This window comes from Ostrinia furnacalis, unplaced genomic scaffold (assembly GCF_004193835.3).
Source record: "Ostrinia furnacalis isolate ACB-3 unplaced genomic scaffold, ASM419383v2 OfSCF5129, whole genome shotgun sequence".
Lineage (NCBI taxonomy): Eukaryota > Metazoa > Arthropoda > Insecta > Lepidoptera > Crambidae > Ostrinia > Ostrinia furnacalis.
In genome coordinates this window covers 690,186-710,437 of record NW_021135368.1, presented here as the reverse complement: position 1 = coordinate 710,437, position 20,252 = coordinate 690,186, and the positions used below count along the sequence as shown (strand labels likewise).

Here is a 20,252-nt window from a genome sequence, read left to right as displayed (position 1 = left end):
AACATTCCATCTGCAACAATCCACAAGTGCTGCAACAAGTTTGTTACCACTCCATCGCATTATTATATCTTTGATTATTTTTTTTATTTCTTTTAATTTCATTGGTTCCGAAACAAACCATGTAGTGTTGTTGACGTAATGTCATTCTCAGTTTGTTTCGGAACTATTTATCTGTGACATTGACGTTTAAATTTTGAGGTTATGTCATGTGTTGTTGCTGTTGTCCCGGAGTGTTTTACTGAGTTTTATGAAATGTTAATTTAATATCAGCAAAATGGGTGTTAAAACGTTCAGTGACCATAATGCCGAACCCAAATATAACTTTCATAGAAAGGCTGGCAGAAGTATAATTGAACGCCGTCCTCTTTTCTCACCGGATGGAGAGTATGTAACCTATATCAATAAAAACGTGTTAATTATTCGTTCCTGAGGTTCCCCGATAGTAAAATGTATTAAAACCCTCATTAATATTGCAGGTCTTTAGCAATCATAGTAGAAAATATAGTACGGGTGTACAACATCCAAACCGGAGACATTGTGCGAACACTTGAAACAGAAACTTCTGTAAATGAATTAGTAGGAATTCAATTCCCAGCAGATGAAGACTATAATTTATACTCGTGCTCGGATTGCGGCTGTGTCACCACCTGGACGTGGGAGAATGGAGCAGTGCTCAGGGAAACTGTAATTATTGCTTACTTAATTAGTAGTAAAGAAGGAAGATTAGACAAAATGCTGTAGCGCATGGGACTTGTTTCAATAAGATACATTTAGATATAAATAGGCACATGTAGCATTTTGTCAATTACTTGGGTGCCACTTAATTATTTATCCATAAAAAATTGGGCTGAAAAGTTATTGAAATAAAACCTACAACTTGTTTAATTATTGCCACTAATGATGAAATATTTCTTTATTTATTTCAGAAACTAGAGCTTCCTAGTGGAACTAAAGTACTTACATTTGACTTGTTAGATAGCAAAGAATGCTTCATCACTGCTATTGGTGGTTCATATAGAAAACTTCTTTACCTTGGAACATACTCCGTGAAGACTGGCGAACTTATTCATGAATATAAAGAGACAAAAGCTAATTACAATGACATACTCAGGGTTTCTCTGGGCTGGTGCCAAGGAGACCGGTTTGCAGCGATTGCTAATGGGACTAAATGTCTGTTCATACAAAATCTCAGCCAGCCTCACATTCATTCAGAGTAAGTGCTAATTCTGCAAACTTCAAGTTTACTACCAGCTACTTAACTTACATTTATTTTATGAAACATAAATTTTTACTGTACTGATTGAATTGACATAAAATGATATGAATAACTTTACGTTTGAGCACTGTAGCTAACCTTATTTGATTTATGCTGCATTTTCTAATGTTTTTTACCTTTAAAGCTATATTTTTGATGTAAAACTAATTACCTACTTATTTTTGAAACATTAAGAGACTGGTGCTAGAGAGAGAATTTGTAAATTTATAGTTTTATATCTAATAATGAAGTTAATCTTTGTTTTAGAATATTGAATCACAACAAATTCAGAATATTAGCAGTGGCAGCTCATAGCTCGGAGAATGCTGTTGCCATAGTGGACACAATTGGTAGAGTCACAGTCATTCGAGGCAATTTGTATGATCACACGAAAATTGCAAGAGAAGTAATGCACTGGCACTTCTTGCCTCCACTGGCAGTGTGTTTCTCCAAACAAGGTATTTATAGTTGTTATTGTGTTCTTGTAGCTGAAATTCATAGTAAGAATTTGTATGTGCATGATGTTGGTATTAATTATCCTATAACTTTCCTATTAATTCTACATAGTCACTCAATTTGAATAGTTTTTTATTTTAAATGGATAAAGGCATTAAAAAAAAACCTTTTCTGTTTTAGGATCTTATCTCTATACAGGTGGAATGGAAAAAGTACTTGTTAAATGGACAATTGGAAATTTGATAAATAAAGCCAATGAGAAAATGTTCATTCCTCGATTGCCAGGGATGGTGAGATACATAGCTGTAAATGACACTCATGCAGCCATTACTCTCACAAATAATTGTAAGTAGTAACATAATTTTCTTTCTATTACCTACAACATGCTGAAGTTTTTAATCAGCTGTTCACTTTTAACGAGACAAAATTGACCTCTGTGTTGTGACCAATAATGTAAGTCACGAAAAGTGTACGAGTCGGCGTCAAATAGTTCGTGACATCCAAAATAGCCAAAAAGTTCGCAATACGTCGTTGTTGCAATTGGAACAAGGTTGTTTTGTAAACTTTGGGTGCCACGAACTATTTGACGCTGACTGTACAGACAGATGACGGCATCTCAAGCTAAGCTCTGTAGCAAGTTATGTCGTTGTAATAGGGGGTAATTTTGCAATAAACATATTTGTAATACCTTAATAAATCTTAATTTCCAGCTGTGGTAATAGCAAGCGTACAAATGCGCGTAGTGTCGACAATCTTAGAATGCGGCGGGCTGTCACCATTTGCACGAGCCATAGGCACATCCCTATTGTACCACAGATCTCTAGGCGCCCTACTGATGGGAGGTCGCACTGGCCACTTGCAACTTTTGTCCACGACTACTGACAAAGTCCTGTATAATGTAAGTTATTTTAACTCTTATGTGCATCTAAATATTATGAAAGTAGTAGAAACTTATTAAAAATAAATTTCTTCACAGGTAGACATAACAATGATGAATAGCATACCACCAGCGAGGCGAAACCTACTGCCTCTTGAGACAGAAGTGACTTGCGCAGCCATAAGCGGTGACGGAAAGTGGCTGGTCACCTCCGAATATAGGAACGACGGCCTCATGTACCCAGAAGAGATGTTGAAATTCTGGCACATCCAAAAAAACAATCCTACTTCACCATTCAGACTGAATACATGCGTCAATCTATCCCATGGCGGCTGCAATGTGGTTGCGTTAGCTCTTAACAAAAGTGGGGATTTTTGTATATCAGCTGGCACTGATCAGAAATTCCGCATATGGAAAAAAGAAACTCAAGGGAAGGCTTCGTGGAGCTGCCAAACCGCTTGTTACTATTCGTCCGGTATCGCTCAGTTCCTCGCGAGTAATGTTCTCAACAGTTTCAAAAATGGAGAAGAATACACCCCGGGCGAAATTGTACAGTTCCCTTATCTAACGGAAAATTCTAAAAACGATGTAATAAAGAAACTTTACAATATGCACAAAGAGCAGTCTTTGTTTGACGCGGAACTGTTCGATTCCAACATGAAGAAGAATGGAGATTTCGATATGGGAGGCGTAGCGATTTCTCAAGATGGGTCGTTAATTGCGGCGTGGTTTGGGTGCAAGTTGACTCTGTGGGACACACACCTTTGTAGTTTGCGAACTACTTTGTCTCATCCTGCGCTTCGGCCGAAAGGCGTTCACGTGCTATTTGGAAACCAAGACGCAGCCCATTATGTATGTACAAAAGTTTTATACTTTCCATTAGTTTAGTGTTGCTCTTAGAAAATATAAATACCTATAATGTCTTATCTTTTTACAGTTGGTGTGCACAACTGAAAAGTGCCTAGCTGTATGGAGTTTACTTTCTTTAACTGTGAAATGGTTGGTTCAACTGAACCCTACATATCTTGCTGCAGATCCATTCTCCAACAAAATGGCAATAACAACGTCCAGTAACGACAGTAAGGAAATATTTGCTGGATAAATCGTTTATAATTGCTAACTGACGCTTGTATCAAACTGAAGTATTTTCTTTCTCTTTTCAGTTTACGTATTCACACCACACAATTCTAAGCCGATTCTAACAAGAAAAAGCTTGTTAAATCCGAAAACCGGTGTGTTCAAGTTGTGTACATTCGGAGCTACATCAATTCATAACATTACACTTTATGTTATGAGAAATGACTCTGTAAGTATATCAATATTATCTAGATTCTCTCTATTTCTCATAATTTAACTAGAAAATTTTTGAAGATTTTAGCACAACACTTATGACTATAGCCGTCATAAGTGTTCTGCTAAAATTGGTTCGCACCGCGAGCGAGACTAACGACTGAGACGGGAGACCGCGACCGTCTCTTGATTTAAAGCATCATTTCGCGAGCAAGACAGAGACAGAAGACAGAAATCTTGTCTCTGTCGCGACGCGAAATCTTTAGGTTTTTGTCTCCTATCTCTGTCTCGCTCGCGACTGATACTTATACATTGCCTAAAATCTCTGTAGCCGCACAAACTGCCGCCTTCTAAATTGTTATAGGCCATTCCCTGCACTTTCCTTTCCTTCTTGTATTTTAATCCTATCTTTAATTTCTACAGGAAGTGTACTGCCTAGAGCCTGAGGACAAAGAAGAGAGCCGTCTCGAAGTGATGACGCGCCGCAGCCTACCCGCATCTACCTTCAGCACGCTGCTGGCCGAACAACAGCTGTCCGACGTGCGAGCGGCCGCGCCCGTCGACTCGCAGCCCTTGGATCTTAACACAGGACACGAAGCCCTGTCCCAGGTACACTATGTATTAGATTACTAAAGCCCGGTCTGTGAGCACGTAGAATTTTGTCCAATGACCCCAAGATACCCATCCTTATCGCTCGCGCGTAATTATATTGCTGTCGCGCTCGCACACTCACTGCGGGCGTTCGTCGCCAGGTCGCGAGCGATAAGGATAGGTAGCTTGGGGTCATTGGACAAAATTCTACGTGCTCACAGACCAGACTATAACTTTAAATATATGCTACTATGTCTTGACGCCTTCTCGATACTGGTCTTGGATCTTAACACAGGACACGAGGCTCTGTCCCAGGTACACTATGTATTAGATTACTAGCTATAAGTATATGCTACTATGTCTTGGCACCTTCTGGATGCTGTCTAAAGTCTGAGGACAAGGAAGAGAGCCGTCTCGAAGTGATGACGCGCCGCAGCCTACCCGCATCTACCTTCAGCACGCTGCTGGCCGAACAACAGCTGTCCGACGTGCGAGCGGCCGCGCCCGTCCACTCGCAGCCCTTGGACCTTAACACAGGACACGAGGCTCTGTCCCAGGTACACTACGTATTAGATTACTAGCTTTAAATATATGCTACTAAAGCCTGGTCCGTGAGCACGTAGAAGATCCCGTAATTATGTTGCTGTCGCGCTGNACGTGCGAACGGCCGCGCCCGTCCACTCGCAGCCCTTGGACCTTAACACAGGACACGAGGCTCTGTCCCAGGTACACTATGTATTAGATTACTAAAGCCCGGTCTGTGAGCACGTAGAATTTTGTCCAATGACCCCAAGCTACCCATCCTTATCGCTCGCGCGTAATTATATTGCTGTCGCGCTCGCACACTCACTGCGGGCGTTCGTCGCCAGGTCGCGAGCGATAAGGATAGGTAGCTTGGGGTCATTGGACAAAATTCTACGTGCTCACAGACCAGACTATAGCTTTAAATATATGCTACTATGTCTTGGCGCCTTCTCGATACTGGTCTTGGATCTTAACACAGGACACGAGGCTCTATACCAGGTACACTACGTATTAGATTACTAGCTTTACATATATGCTACTATGTCTTGGCGCCTTCTGGATGCTGTCTAAAGTCTGAGGACAAGGAAGAGAGCCGTCTCGAAGTGATGACGCGCCGCAGCCTACCCGCATCTACCTTTACGATAGTCCTCATAAAAAGGCAAGCCCACGTATAAAACCACGGTAAAGCATGTTCTGGGATTTCTCTACGTGACCGGATCAGATATGAGGAGATCCCTAGGAGAATAAAAGAAATGGCAATAGTTTAGAGGTTTAAGACCTACCCTTAAACGGGTGCGGGTGGTCCTGTATGAAAAATTAGTATGAGCAGCGCAACGCGAGTTTTAGCGGAGGCCCTTACGCAGTAAAAAGCTATAAATAAACAAGCACATAAGTACTTTGTCATGTAATATGAGTACAGATGATTGTGTGCTACTCTATACGATTTCTTATGAGACGAGACGTGATAAGAAACTGTGTCGTTGAACTTATCATTAATTACATTTACTTAGCAGATACAGTCAGAAAAATGACATGAGGGAGATAAAAATATTGCATTTCTTGTTATAAGTACTCCGTTTTTTGGGAATGTCCAATAAAGAGTATCTATTTTATCTATCCAATATTCCAGTGGTGAACTGGTAAAAAGATTAGCGTAATTCCATAAATAAAACACATTCTATTGTAATAGGGATGTTTCTTGGGTCGTCACCTATTTTTCACTTTTTAAAACTAATGAAAATGTAAAGAGATAAAGCGTGCCAAAGTTCTAAAGAAAAGGCCCGTGACGTCAGTGAGTGCGTAAAAGTGCAGCACTTTGTGACATCGCGCGGAACTTCAACGCACTATAACTTTGTAATTATTTGTTTGATTGACAATTAAAAATGTACGTGTCCAATATTTTTTGATACTAAAATTGACGGACTAAAAAAATTTTTTTAGGAAACTAGCCTATTGTATATGCGATTTGTATTTCCTTATCAAATAAAACAAGCGTTATGCGGTTCCGTTTGACTTATCCAGACATATCCAGAATTATTGACGTTTGTCATTCTTATGGTAACAGCTCTAAGACGTGGCTCATTGGCCACCAAATCACAGCAGTATAAATCAAATTGTGTCTTATTACAAATTAACATAAGTATTGTTTGTTGCAGCTTCTGATAGCATCACCGCACATGTGCCCACCAGTAAGTTTACTATGCACATCGTTCTTACAAAGCCTTTCCGGCCAAGAACAACCAGAGGAATCTACGGAGGATCAAGACGAGAAAATGGACGTGGAGTCAAACTCGAGTGACGACGAAGACGCGCCCAAACTTAACGGACCATACGCCCCTAAAGTCACGCAGTTGTGGACACCAAATTATGAGGGTGTGAAAGAGAAGAGACTAAAAAAAATCGTGAAAGAACCATTTTTAGATTTACACACGACAGAGGCCATGTTCGGCGTTTAATGTAAGTGACTTTATTTTAATAAATATGTTAATATTTTATTTAATTCTTTTAATTTTCATTTAAATATCACATGTGCCTGTTATGCGAATTCAAAGTGAATAGTTATAAGTAGATTACAAGATTAAGGTTTTCATAAAGGGTAACTTAGTCTTAGACATCTCTAACAGATGATTTTAAAGTTTTTATTTGCTAAGTATCTACTATTATTTGCTCACACTGTAATATTTATGTTGCTGACTATACAAACATATCTTCGTAAATACTTCTTCAAGACTGTGTTTTTACACTAGTATTACGTTGTACACGATGGAGTTACTGAGTGAGAAAGAAATTAATCATATAATACAACAACTTGGCTATACAAAAGCTTTACAATGGTCAGTAAATAACTTCACGGATCATTTAATAGGCTACTTGGGTGAACACCTTACATTGACTGTAGAGGTTGAATCAGGAGCAACGAAAATAGTGCTTAAGTTCTTCATTAAATGTATCCCGAGATTTGATGTTTATCTAGCTGAATATTTGAAGGAAACCTCATTTTTCAACAAAGAATATGTTATGTTGAGCTCATTATTCAAACATTATAATAAAGGTAAGTTAAGATTCATAAATATTTCCCTTAATTAATATACTCGTACCTACTTACTAAACTATTTCATTTATTAAATCTCAAGGTTCGCAAAAATGGCGGCCATCTGTTTTGCTCGTCAAGGAAGATCTCTTCGTATTTGAAGACGTCACTCAGCTTGGTTACAAAATGCCTCACAATCGCGATACATTTACATTAGAACAAGTCATAGCCTTTGTTGAAACTATTGCCATATTTCACGCACAATCCTACGTATACGAAGAGAAGAAAAGTAAGGAACTGAGAAGACCCTATAGAATTTGGGAAGACTATTGTGATTATCTTCAAGAACCAGCAAAAGGGAAGTGTTGGCGAAACGCTGGTAGAGACGCTGTGATCGAATTTTTGAAGGTATATTCTAAGTATAAAGAATATCCAAACTTTCTCCAAAACATTGAAGAGGCAATAACAAAAGTGTTTGAAAAGGCATCCTTTCTTATGCGCCCTCATCCTGTCTACAGGAATGTCGTTGTCCACCGAGACTTGTGGACTAACAACATTCTCTTCAAAAACACAGATCATGGCAAATGTCACGCGCTAATTGTAGACTTCCAAACGGTGTTGTATGCCCCACCAATGATCGACCTGTCTTCATTCATATACTTTACTACTACGAGGAATTTTCGGGAAAAATACCTGACGGACATCATAGACCTGTATTACAGTACTTTGTCTAAAGAATTGAAAAAATTATCTATAGATGTTGATAAAATAATGGATCGCGACTCATTAGAGAAGTGTTATGAGGAAAATGTTGCTTTTGGAATAACACAAGCTGCAATAATCGTGCCTATAACAGTCATGGACTCAAGAATGAGAGAGAAAATCTTCAGTGATCCTGAAACGGCGTATCGCGTCAACGAGGTGTCGCGAAGTTCTGAGATTCTTGAAATGGCGAAAACTGATGAAGTTTACCTCACACGCGTGTCTGAATTATTAGATGAGATAGTTGAACGATACATGTTTGATACTAAAACAAACTGTAATTATATTTCTAGTGTGAATAATGCCTGATAACACGTGTAAATATAGTAAATAGTTACTAGCTTATGAGATAGCACAATACTACTCAGGTAACTTAAAAATAACTCATTCATTCCCGTTTCTTATAACTTATAACTCCACACCACAGATAAACTGTCATCTTAACCAATTAGCCATTATTCTAATTCAGTGGTTCAAATTATGTTCCTTGGCGTACCCTTAGAATCACGTAAGCCCAGTTCTGTCGAGATAATAGTGAGCAAATAAGTGAAGGCACATAGTGACATATTACGCTTATCTCTGTAACATCAGTTTACTTAAATACATTGACTAAAAACTCTTTTGTTCTTATTTATATCATTGTAATTTGCACCTACCACATAGGGAGCATTGTTTGTTTAGTATCGTTTGATATAATTATTACTTTTATTTGCAGTCGGCAGTGAAGTTATGATAAGGTAATGTCTATTTACTCATTTTATAACGGGAGATGTATGTGCTTAACGTTACTGATATTTATTTATGATTATAATTATAGATAAAGTAGTGAGAATAAAAAAGTCATTAGTTCATTGTTCTCTTAGCAGTGTAAGAGCAAGGTGTACTTTGTTTTATTAAAATGGAAACAGTTACAAACGGTAGTCTACATTACATAAAGGACGAAGACGTTAAGTTGATTATTGCAAAATATGGATATAGTTCTGATGAAGTTTGTATAGACAACTTCGTTACACATAATGCTTGTAACAACATGTTGGGCTTCTTGGCCGACTATTGGAGACTGAAAGTGAACATAATCCTCAAAAATGGCCACAAGGAAACTCTGTCTTTCTTTATTAAAGCTGTGTCGAGAACAAATGCTGCTAAAGCCGTTATGGTCAGAGAGTTGAAGTTATTTCAGAAGGAAACCTTTTTCTATAACGTTCTTAAAGACAGGATGGAAGTCTCGGGTAAGCAAATTCATAATTTTATGTTTCATGCGAATCGTTTAATACCGTTGTACATAAGATAAGATCTTAGAAGTGCAATAAAATTACTATTGCAGGTTTGAAGCCGTGGTGTGCTAGATTTATAACTTCCTTGGACGAAGCTATTGTGCTTGAAGATTTAAGTGCATTACAATATCGATCACGAGACAAATTTCTAAGATTCGACATTCATCACACATTACAAGCGTTGGAAACGTTAGCACGATTTCATGCTTCTTCAATAATATTGGAGGAGAAAAAAACTAAAATACTCGGCCGACCTTACGTTATCCAGGAAGAGTACGAGCAGTTCTTGGATAGAGGTGGTTATAAGGAGGATGACACTTGGTTTCAACAGTGCCGAGTTGGAGCGTTAGAAGCCCTCAAAACTTTCTCCAAACACAGTGCAAACGAAGACAATATAAAACTTATTGAAAGCCGTTGGAACAAAGTATGGTGCTCAGCGTTATCTCTCAGCGATTTCTCTCCTAAACATCGAAATGTGATTTGCCATCGTGATTTATGGAACAATAATATTTTGTTCAGATATAAGAAAGATAGAGATGGTCTTATACCCGACGATTGCGTTTTGGTCGACTTCCAAGCTGTCCGATGCCAGCCCCCAGCGGGTGACGTCATGCTTCTTCTATACAGCAATTTGGACTCAAAACTCCGCGAAGAGAACATGCAATTGTTTCTGAATCATTACTATATTGAACTTAAATTATGCCTCGCAAGTTCGGACTTGGACTTTGAAGATATTATACCCAAAGCTCAGTTTTTGGAGTCAGCTGAAGAGCAAAGACTATGGGCGAACATCGTAAATGCTTGCTTACTGCCGCTGTTTTGGATTAATGACGATTTGACGACCGAAATTTTCACTGATGCAGCTCAGTTTAATGATATCCTCACAAATGATAAAGGTGCGTTCATTAAGAAAATGATGGAGACGAATCAGGACTATAAGGAAAAGGTCACGGAGATGCTAGATGAGATAGTTGAAAGATACTGTTTGAAAGACTGTGATTAAAGTAAAATTATGTTTTTATTAATATTTCATATCACAACAAAGAACTACAATCAGAAAAACCATGACAGGACATGGCGTGCGATAAGAATCAAACGTTTATTATTTGTTTTACGAATAGTGCACGAACCTAAAATCTAAACAACTTTTGGTAATTATCATTAACAAACGAATGTTTTTACGTGTTAATTTGCTCGATTTTCTCCTGTTGTGTCTTTGTCTTGTAACTCCAGTCGAGATTCGGAACGAATTTGTTGTCCTCAAGCTTCCTTGTGCCAAACTTTCTGTACCAGGGATCGTCGTTGCGTTGGCTGTACACATCGCAAAACGGTCTAAACAGCAAAATGTAGAATAACTCTACAAAGCTCAGAATACTTGCGCCCAAGAAAAGACCCCATGTGCCTCCTGTAGATACTGAAATATCAAATAAATTTTCAAAATTATGTTTTCTTTTACTACGCAGTTTTGATGGCTTCTTATTTGTAAACGCACCCTTTGATTGAGTGATCGAATATCGTGAGATAAATAATATTTGAATTGAGCTATATTTGATCAATCTATTTCCCCCTTATTACAAAAAGTTAGACTCAGTTTGAACTCTGGTTTAAATTGACATTTAGTATGGAAATGTCATTTTAAACCAGAGTTCGTCCCGGGTTTAGTAACTTTTTTGTAATAAGGCCCTTTGAGTTTAATTAGTTGGGATAAGAACCAGTAGAACTTTAAACACTTAAATGTAATTAACGACCTGTTGCTATATGTTTAAAAAAGAATTTTGATTACCCTATCTATCAAATGAATTAATATCGTATTGGTTTGACAGAGTCTTAAGAAATTGCTTTAGTAAATAAGGGACAGGTGAAAATAAAGGTCCTAACTAACTAACTCTACAATAAGTAGTCGTCTGTCGTAGCAATATCACATAAACTAGAAGTCCATACTTCTTTGGTCTATTTTTCAGCGTGAACCAAAGAGCTTTTTAAAAACAGAGATGATGATGGATCAAATGTGCACCCTATTCCTTACCAACTAAGTCCAAGGCCCCGCGCACAACGTTTCTCTTGTACTTCTCGCTTGGTAACATGGCCAGGCCTATTTCCACTGTAGCGAAGTTCTCAGAAGTGGTGGTCTTGAAGTCCTTCACGATGGTTATCTCCGCCTCAGTACAAGATGGCAAGCAGTTGCAGTATAAACCGGCGCGGGATGACCATTTCGCTTTCAGAACCTGAATTTATTGAAAAAAAAAAATTATCGATTTATCAATATCAGTAAAAAGGTTTCTCTTAACTTTCTGATCCATAAAGGTCACAATATTTCGGCACAGTTTCTTCGTTTGACCGATAGTAGTTATTAATCACGGCCAGACAAAATGTGAACTTTGAATAAAAGTTATCGAAAGATTAGTAGGTAAATAAACATGAAAGACGTTAATTAGAACGGAATCTACTCACAGACAGAATGTTGACTTGGTCATTCAGGCATATGACACCAGAGACGTTGCATTTCTGATGGTCCGGCACTTTAGGCATAAAAAAGTTCGTGCAGTTACAGACTCGTAACTGTGCATTTTTCCTGCACTGCACTGTACAGGCAGTGTATGAGTAGTGGCGGTATACATCAAGAGAATTCTCGTCAGTGTACCGACATTTTCGTTTTTCTGGAGCGATGAGGCGAGCGCTCGCGTCGTTGTCAATGTTGCGTATTGTGATTAGACGTCTAAAAATAAAATTTTTGTTTGAAGAATATAAATTAAATAGTTTCAGTGCTTTGAAACAATCCATTGTCAGTTTCAGATATGGTTTTGTGAGGTTTTCAATCGGAACTATTAACAAGCAATGAAGTTTTAACCACCTTTGCGTCATTTCTGGGCCAATGGACATGACGTCAGAGCTCATGGTGGTGAGTGAAGGGACGTCCTCCTCGTTGAGTACGTAGATGTTGGCTGTCACCATCAAGTCGAATTTTATCATCCCAGGTCCTGTAGTTCTATTACTGATCATCGGCAGTTTTGGAGGATTCTTTTCTCTAGAATCACAAGTTAATTTGTTCTAAGTAGAACAGCAGCTGGAGACACCACTCCAAAAGGAGTTTAGCTCATAGTTACTTATTTTGATAAGCGATAATAGAACTTATTACCTTCCTTGAATCGTATTAATAGCATAGCACCTGCCGAGTTCGGTATCCATAGGTCTAAAGTAATCGCAACACCGAAACCTGCGTCCATTCCATGAGCAGTTCGTAAGCGTGTCTTCACATTTACTTCTGACCTTAATTTGTACAAATAAATATATTCTTTATAAGTTTTATACAGCACTATCTATCAAAAGTAACATACAATCTTAATTATTAATATCTTACCATGTTAGCGTATTGAATAAGATTGCTCTGAGGACAGTCCGGCAGAGGATTTTCCAGTCCACAAAATTCAGAAGTATAATATGTTATGCCCTTAAAATATGCCAGTTCTTTCAGTACTTCCTCCATATTGAAATCGTGTTCTGTTCCCCATAACCTAAGTTCAAATCAACTTATTTAAAACTATTAGCGATTGATTGAATTCACAAATCCGTCTCATACATCTATGTAACTAACTTACTCATCTGATATTTCTTCGATACGTTTGGTGTTGTCGTTTTCGCAGACGGCTACCGATGGAAACTCGGTATTCCAATCTTTGTATGTGGTCTCCACCACGAAAGAAATCGGATTGTTTTGGAACGCATCATATTGAGCCACAATCAATAGAAAAGACGCATACCAAGACAGTGCTACGAAGAGCAACCAGAAAATCCTAAAATAACAAATGAATGTAGTAAATTTTCGTTTCGAGTAAAATAGGTAGGTATTGTTAGTCATTTGTTTTTTTACCTTTCGGTCCAATGTCTTTTGGTGTCAGCCACAAACCTAAAGCCATGAATGGACGTAGTTTCTGGCAAACTTTTTATACCATTCCACCATATCTCTACAGACCTCTTAAAAGATTCCTTTGACGACATGACGCACTCATGAGGTAAATAAAAAAAACGGACCACATTATTGCTATGCTCTTTATTTATATGAAGGGTTTCGTGTCATACATAATAGTTACAAACAGCTTACGATAATGAACAAATGTCCAGTGAAATCTAATAGAGATCCTAATCACAATGAGAACTGAACAGGTGTTTTGATTATTTGTGCCGATTGTGTTTTATTGCGACTAATATTTCGTTATTATCCTCGAACAATACATTTTACTATAGAAAACACAACTTTGGTTCATAATTCGTGCTACACGAAATCTAAAGTACCTAAATTACATGTGCCCAAAATCTCTGTTGTCTTTACTACTCTGCACATTGGTCCCTCTGAGTTCGTTCCAATAAATCGGTCTGTATCTGCTAATGTTCTTTTCGAATTGAGCAGGAGTGGGTCTGTCGAAGGTAACTTTGCGATTCTTCTTCCTACGGGACTCTACTTCGCGGAAGAGTTTCACGGTGAAGAAGTAGATGAATTCCAGGACCGATACGAAACTAAAGCCTGTCAGGAAACCACACGTTGATCCTATATTACCTGTAACAAGCAAAAGCAAATAATATTGTGGTGATAATTTGTAATTAATAATTTTGTTCTGTAACTTAGAAAATGTATTATTCTATAGAAAATTATGTTCTGTCGTTTGATCCAAAAAGACGTTTTCTGCTGGACATAAGCCTCCCGCTACCTTTACCACATCGACAGCCCACTGAGTGGCAGGTCAATCTGCACTGTTTTTCAATTCGTAACCGCCACTCGAGAACTTTTCTGCTAGTTTCTGTATCCATTTAAAACTGTATCTTTTTTTGATTACTTTGGATTCCTATTGAAAATTGTTAAGTCTGCTTAGTTGTACGTATTAATAGTAGGTAGGTAATACATACTGATCAAATCGAACCACTTCATGATAACGTTTTGGCCGTAGCAGTCGGCGACTTCCCTCCCGTACTTGACGTGAACTATCGAAGTTCCGGTGTAGTTCGCGCCTTGTCTGCAATACACACAACAATACTAAGGCTGAGTTGCACCATCTTACTTAAACTTTGACAAACGTCAAAAGTCTGTCTCCTCCATACAAAAAGAACCGGTTATTGTTATTTTTACTGTCAAAGTTAGGTGGTGCAACTCTGCCTAAGTTATACCAGTTATACGGTTACTTTGCATGACAATTTATGCCCATGTTTTGTCTCGCAGCTTTGTTCTAACTTAGAATGTTAGCATGGTTCAGAACTAGCAAGTTTTGTCCTGGAATGGTCGTATCGTAAAACAAGTCGTAATCCAATCTAAAGCATATGTAGGTAATACGACTTTGTAGTTCATAAACTACAGTGTTATTTACTCTAAAACTGTGGGTATTTAATGTAATCAACGATCGTTTATCGAACTCTATAAAACTCTACCTACCCCTAAGAAAACAATTTTAATAGCATGACGCATAACATAACTAGATCCATAAAATTGAAAAATATGTCCAACTTCCAATCCAATGAATGCAATAAAACGGGAAAAGTTACGCGCGGGGAAACTCTGCTTCGTTACAAAGTTGTTTGCTAGTTCCATGACAACCTCTACAGTAGAACCTTTGTGTGCCCACCGAGCCGATGCCTTTTGTTTATACGAAACAAAATGACAAAAATGTGAAATTGTGTCTGTCGGATTTTATAAAATTGCTANAATTGCTTAGCTTTCCGTATTTTATAACATGGCCACCGTCAACAAGAAAGCGGGGCTTACGACCGCTGATTTCGAAGTGTTCGGCAAGGTGCAAGGTGTTTACTTTAGGAAACACACCCAAAGGAAGGCAACCGAACTTGGATTGAAAGGATGGGTGATGAATACAGCTCAAGGAACCGTTATTGGGCAACTGCAGGGACCCCAAGGAGCTATCGAGGATATGAAGGCGTGGTTGCAAAAGGTGGGAAGTCCCAAGTCGAAGATCGAGAAAGCAGCGTTCCGTAATGAGGGACCTATCAACAGCTGTGCGTTTAGAACTTTCGAAATCCGGCGATAAACCGCTAGTTTTGTATTATGTATTATTTAATATAAAACTTTACCTATATAGGAAATTGGTTTACTTATTATTTATCTTATTCTCTTTAAAAACATTAATAATTGCAAAGTTATGAAATGTCTCCTAAAAATCATATCTTTTTAGCTTCCTTACACAGACTTTGCTGTTGAGAGTGATCTAGTCTTAATAGGTACTCGCAGAAAGTCGATCATGATCGTGAATCACTCAATGATGAAATGCGAAGTGGCAGTTTGAGGAAGAAAACCCCTATCAAAAACTAGGAAAAGGCTTAGGGAAAAAGGGTCTTACAGCCAATCGTCTCTGTCGCTATCTGGAACACTGTTGAGCATCTCCGGGTATATGTTGATATTGTTGAAGTAATAATTGTAGGCTGTCTTCGAGCAGGTTGGGTAGCACATGGGGCAGTTTATCCCTCCACCCACATTGTCCAGCTCCAGCTCTGGGGGAACCACTTCCACGTTTGGGCGGACTGTTATTGACTGAGCTGAAAATTAAACATTTCTGATCATGTTCTTTTTGTTTTAAGATTTAATTTATTATGAAATGTGACTCTCATCCATTTAGCACTCAACAATATATCAGGATACAAAAGGTGAATTTAATACCTTAGAGCATTATCTTTCAGTCAACCTTTATTCACTTCACAAAGGAAACCAAGAGTTTCCACCGCAACCACTCCTACGCTGCCCGCATTTAGGCACGAAGAAGAGGAAGACTTAGTGTACCCAGGCCTCCCACTCGTTGAACCAACGCAACGACCTGGTTGACCTGGTGAAGGTCGTGGGCAACGCGTGGATGTCCTTATCACTTTAAAAATTAAAATTACCTAGTGTCTCTACTCACCATAGTACATCCTCAAGCAAGCCACATCCCTCATATCGCAGGTCCGAGCATGTATCATCTTGGGCATATTAAAGGGGGTGCAATTACAATTCTCCAGGAGGAACAGCATGCGGCACTTCAGCATGCAGTCGCTATGGGTGTAGAAAGGAAGGTACGGAGACTCGTCGTAGAAGAGACACTGGCGCAGCTTCACTGGCACGTGCTGAATGTCCCTGGACGCTTCCGTGAAGCTGGCTGTTACTAACACCCACATCTGAAGGCATTTTATTAGGTAAGTGTAATTTAAAGTAGTTATAAAGTTTTGTTATTATGAAAATAATATGACCTTCGTTCCCACCGTTGCAACTCTTGTGAGTCCTGTGTAGCCTCATCTTGACCGCTAATAAAAACCCAACCAATTAAGCCGCAACGAAATTAATCAGAAGAACATACTAGGAGGAGTTCTTTGTATGAAAGTAAAATTCAATAAGTCTGATAGGTGTGGATGAAAAGAACTCTATCTACTTTCACTTGCTAAATCTATCTTACCTTATCTATCTTATCTCAGTAGCAGTCTATCTTTAGGTTGAATAAATGATCTGATGATGCTCTTAAATACAGAAATACCCGCATAGGTATATCTTAGATAAATCAATACCTTCCTCGCAATCAATGAAATCTTTGAAACCTACCTAAGTAAAGACGGACAACCTTAATCAAATCTAAACAGTAAACATGTCTCCCGATACAGTGTCTATTGAATTTAGAGGGTATCTAATAAGACAATACATTGATTCTAGGTGAGTAGGCTACCCTTCACGGTGTGCGGGTGTTTGTTTACTCATACGAGCAGTTTTCCACGTTAGTGAGCAGGGTCCTTCGTAGGTATTTCAGGACTTGATAGATTATAGTACCTACACGTATTCTATTTTGTTAAGTATCGTCTGATCTGAAGCAGGTATAACTCATAGCGCATGCTAGTAATAGGTAAATTGAGATTTATTTGGAGGAAGAGCAATAAAAAATACAATATCATTACAAAAATATTGGTATGAGATCTGAAATCTGAAAACATTACCTGGACACTGGGATTTATGATTTGCATCGCAAAACTACCACTTGGCGCATCAGGAAAGTCATAGGCGTCCGAAAATTGCAACTGAAATTAAATTAATTTGTTATTATGAAAACTGAAATTGTTGGGCACGAAAATTTCAAGTAGAACCAGTAGAACCCTCGTCATCGTATCGTTAGTCTTTAAACTTAACTAAGCTAAATTGGTAGGGAAAATAAAGGTTTCAAGTTGCAAAAAGAGGAAACCTGAATGGTTTTTGTTTCAAAAAACTTATTTTTCTCTATTTTCAGTCTTTAAATTCATGTTTTCTACCTGAGCTCCTTGCAAAGGCATATTGTAATAAAAATCATCGCTTTCGGTTAGTCTCAGCAGAACCTTCAGCCCCAGATCGAAGTCGAATGATGATTTATTACCATATTGATACATGTTGATACTTCGTGTAGAGTTTGTTGCACTGAAATGTGGAATACGTAATTTATTAAATTAAATGTTGTCAAACGTAGTGTAACTAATCTAAAATCTACAGTGTGCGTGTGAACATACAACCTAAAAGGTTTATTTTATTTAATTATTTTCTTCATCTTGTTTAAAAATAACTGCAGTAAGGCAAATAATATAAATATAGCTGACGAAGCAACCAAGTACTAGACTCGCCTGTATTCACAAACGAAGCTTGCTTAAGTGAAGCAGCAAATCGAACGCACAGTGTTGAATAGAGCTCTGTGATTAGTTCGTGTATCACCCTGTGCGTCCACGCGCACTTTGAGACCTCATAGTGGTTTGTGAATAAGGTTAGTAACGTAAGTTTAGTATAATGAGAAGTGTATGTGACTAAGTTTACAAAGTAATGAAAATATACCGAACTCTTTAAAAAATATATCAGAATGCCTCAAGTAGTTGAAAGTGCAGCAGTAGCCGTTCATCGTGAGGCGGAAGTCGAACAGTTCCGAGCAGTTCTTCGGGATCTCGTTCCAGGCGCATCTGACCAAGATATCTTCGCACTTGGGAGTTAGCTGTAGATAAATACCTACATATAAAACTGTCACTCTATTTTACACCGCACGAAACATGTAATTACTGAAAACGAAGTCAAAAAGTCCTACACGACAATAAAGGCTTTCTGTCTCTACAATAAAAAGTTATAATCACCAAAGGAATATCTAAAGTAGCTACTAAGTAGCTACCATTTTTATTTTATGCCCTAATATTGTCAAAAAATATCTAAGCTTTGCTGTGGTAGGTATCTAAGTAGTCCTGATAAAATATAACTTATTTAGTTACGTTTCAAACTAGTGAACGTAAAATATTATGTTACTTTTGACCCTGTTATTTTACTCTAGTTATAATGTTACAGTTATTACTCTTAAGTTTCTTTTCGTGATCAATTATTATTTACTAATACTCTATTTAACCACTCCTACGTGTTATGTAGAGACACACCTATTAAAATGTTCCATCCTCATCGCATCTCGTTAGTGTAAAACCTCTCTATTTTAATATCAGACGATTTTTAGATAACTTTACAAACCAAATAAAAAATTGTACTTTGAAAACTCACATTTCTAAGTAAAGTATTGACGTCATAATTTCCCAAAGATTCGTGTAATTGAAGAGGAGTATATTCCTTGTTCTCGATCGCGAAGTCGTACAGTTGGCCCAAACCAAACAACATTGATAGCATTTGTTTTTCCGTATAGTTCTTGTTTCTTTCTTCCTTGAGTCTAGAAAAGTTGTGACATAAATTCGTAATACGAAATTAATTAGGATATAAAATGTGTAAATATTTCGCTGGCATAGCGTCATATGCAATAATTACTCGTATTAAAACCACATAACATGCCACAGTGATCAGATTGATGTGTTGTCGACCATTCATAAATAATCTACTTAAAGGCTTTTGAAAGAACACGTACAAGTTTTTTGCAAGTTCTTCTACGGCTCGTTTACTTATCCTGTTGTTGGAGCAAATACCAACTGCTGGGAAGATTATCTTATTTACGGATACCCCTTCAGGCAGTTGGGTGGTCACCAAAGGAGCCCAGTGGTACTTCATGAACGTCATCCAGACCAAAGACACGGAACCAGCCAGCGCACCAATTAGGGTAATTTTCCAGATGATTCTGCGAAATGTAACAATGTATCGTAACAACAATCATTTCTCTTGCGCGATTAATTGATGTGAACGCGAAAAACACTCAAATTGTTTTGCAGCTCGAGTGATATAACATCTAGCGTTAGGTAATACGGACTGATTTACGGCGTAATTGCAACAAACAAGTCTAGTAATCCTCTGGACAAGTTCACTCTACGAGTGACCAATTTCTCGTAACTAGTTTGTGAGAGAATTGCGTACCTTTCGATGTAGGGAGTGTTCTCGTTTACGAGATGTTTGAGACCGCAGATGGACGACTCGGTACAATACTCTTTGCTTATTGTTTTAAAACTCTCTTTTACAATTTGAACCTTCGACGGTTCCTTTTTCCTTTGGTAGCGCCTGTACGCGTAATATGGAGAGTTAGACGCAAAGCCCTCCATATTGGCCTGTTTATTTAGTCTAGTGCTGTAGCAAACTGATCAAAATCTGAGTGTTAAGAGCACCCTTCGTACAGCTACAAATGACTGTTGTTAAATATTCTATTTCGTGATAGCATCAAACATCGACATACGGTTAATTGCTGTGATTGATCGTTTCTTCTCGTGTTTTATTCTATTGCTTTATTTACTCTGGCTAGCGTTTATAATTGAAAC

General features: G+C 38.1%; 6 protein-coding genes across 7 annotated transcripts; 4 read left to right on the top strand and 2 right to left on the bottom strand.

The window, feature by feature from the left end:
• Positions 1-183: 183 nt before the first annotated feature.
• Positions 184-6,988, top strand: l(2)05287 (WD repeat-containing protein l(2)05287). Its single transcript, XM_028315462.1, has 11 exons — positions 184-384; positions 477-684; positions 927-1,213; positions 1,523-1,713; positions 1,892-2,056; positions 2,422-2,609; positions 2,688-3,440; positions 3,526-3,667; positions 3,752-3,894; positions 4,302-4,487; positions 6,650-6,988. The coding sequence occupies exons 1-11, from the start codon at positions 275-277 to the stop codon at positions 6,947-6,949; spliced, it is 2,673 nt and encodes an 890-aa protein (XP_028171263.1). The 5' UTR covers positions 184-274; the 3' UTR covers positions 6,950-6,988.
• Positions 6,989-7,235: 247 nt separating this feature from the next.
• LOC114360695 (uncharacterized) lies at positions 7,236-9,147 on the top strand. Its single transcript, XM_028315468.1, has 2 exons — positions 7,236-7,545; positions 7,628-9,147. Exons 1-2 carry the CDS (start codon positions 7,257-7,259, stop codon positions 8,593-8,595), a joined length of 1,257 nt encoding a protein of 418 aa, XP_028171269.1. The 5' UTR covers positions 7,236-7,256; the 3' UTR covers positions 8,596-9,147.
• On the top strand, positions 9,128-11,003 carry LOC114360693 (uncharacterized). The gene is made up of 2 exons (XM_028315465.1): positions 9,128-9,515; positions 9,611-11,003. The coding sequence occupies exons 1-2, from the start codon at positions 9,185-9,187 to the stop codon at positions 10,561-10,563; spliced, it is 1,284 nt and encodes a 427-aa protein (XP_028171266.1). The 5' UTR covers positions 9,128-9,184; the 3' UTR covers positions 10,564-11,003.
• LOC114360709 (sodium channel protein Nach) lies at positions 10,739-13,428 on the bottom strand. The gene is made up of 7 exons (XM_028315493.1): positions 13,157-13,428; positions 12,919-13,072; positions 12,697-12,842; positions 12,412-12,585; positions 12,012-12,276; positions 11,587-11,785; positions 10,739-10,974 (listed from the first exon to the last, which is right to left on the bottom strand). Exons 1-7 carry the CDS (start codon positions 13,414-13,416, stop codon positions 10,739-10,741), a joined length of 1,434 nt encoding a protein of 477 aa, XP_028171294.1. The 5' UTR covers positions 13,417-13,428.
• LOC114360692 (sodium channel protein Nach) lies at positions 13,293-20,046 on the bottom strand. Of its 2 annotated transcripts, XM_028315464.1 has the most exons (11): positions 19,858-20,046; positions 19,418-19,624; positions 19,063-19,225; positions 18,369-18,517; positions 17,817-17,958; positions 17,508-17,588; positions 16,451-16,703; positions 15,896-16,091; positions 14,460-14,566; positions 13,851-14,112; positions 13,293-13,351 (listed from the first exon to the last, which is right to left on the bottom strand). In XM_028315464.1, the coding sequence occupies exons 1-10, from the start codon at positions 20,037-20,039 to the stop codon at positions 13,856-13,858; spliced, it is 1,737 nt and encodes a 578-aa protein (XP_028171265.1). In that variant the 5' UTR covers positions 20,040-20,046; the 3' UTR covers positions 13,293-13,351; positions 13,851-13,855. The 2 variants fall into 2 exon arrangements, with proteins under 2 accessions (XP_028171265.1, XP_028171264.1); XM_028315463.1 differs by lacking the exon at positions 13,293-13,351 and having other exon boundaries at positions 13,830-14,112.
• LOC114360696 (acylphosphatase-1) lies at positions 15,253-15,587 on the top strand. The gene has a single exon (XM_028315469.1). The coding sequence runs from the start codon at positions 15,278-15,280 to the stop codon at positions 15,584-15,586; it is 309 nt and encodes a 102-aa protein (XP_028171270.1). The 5' UTR covers positions 15,253-15,277; the 3' UTR covers position 15,587.
• Positions 20,047-20,252: the final 206 nt, after the last annotated feature.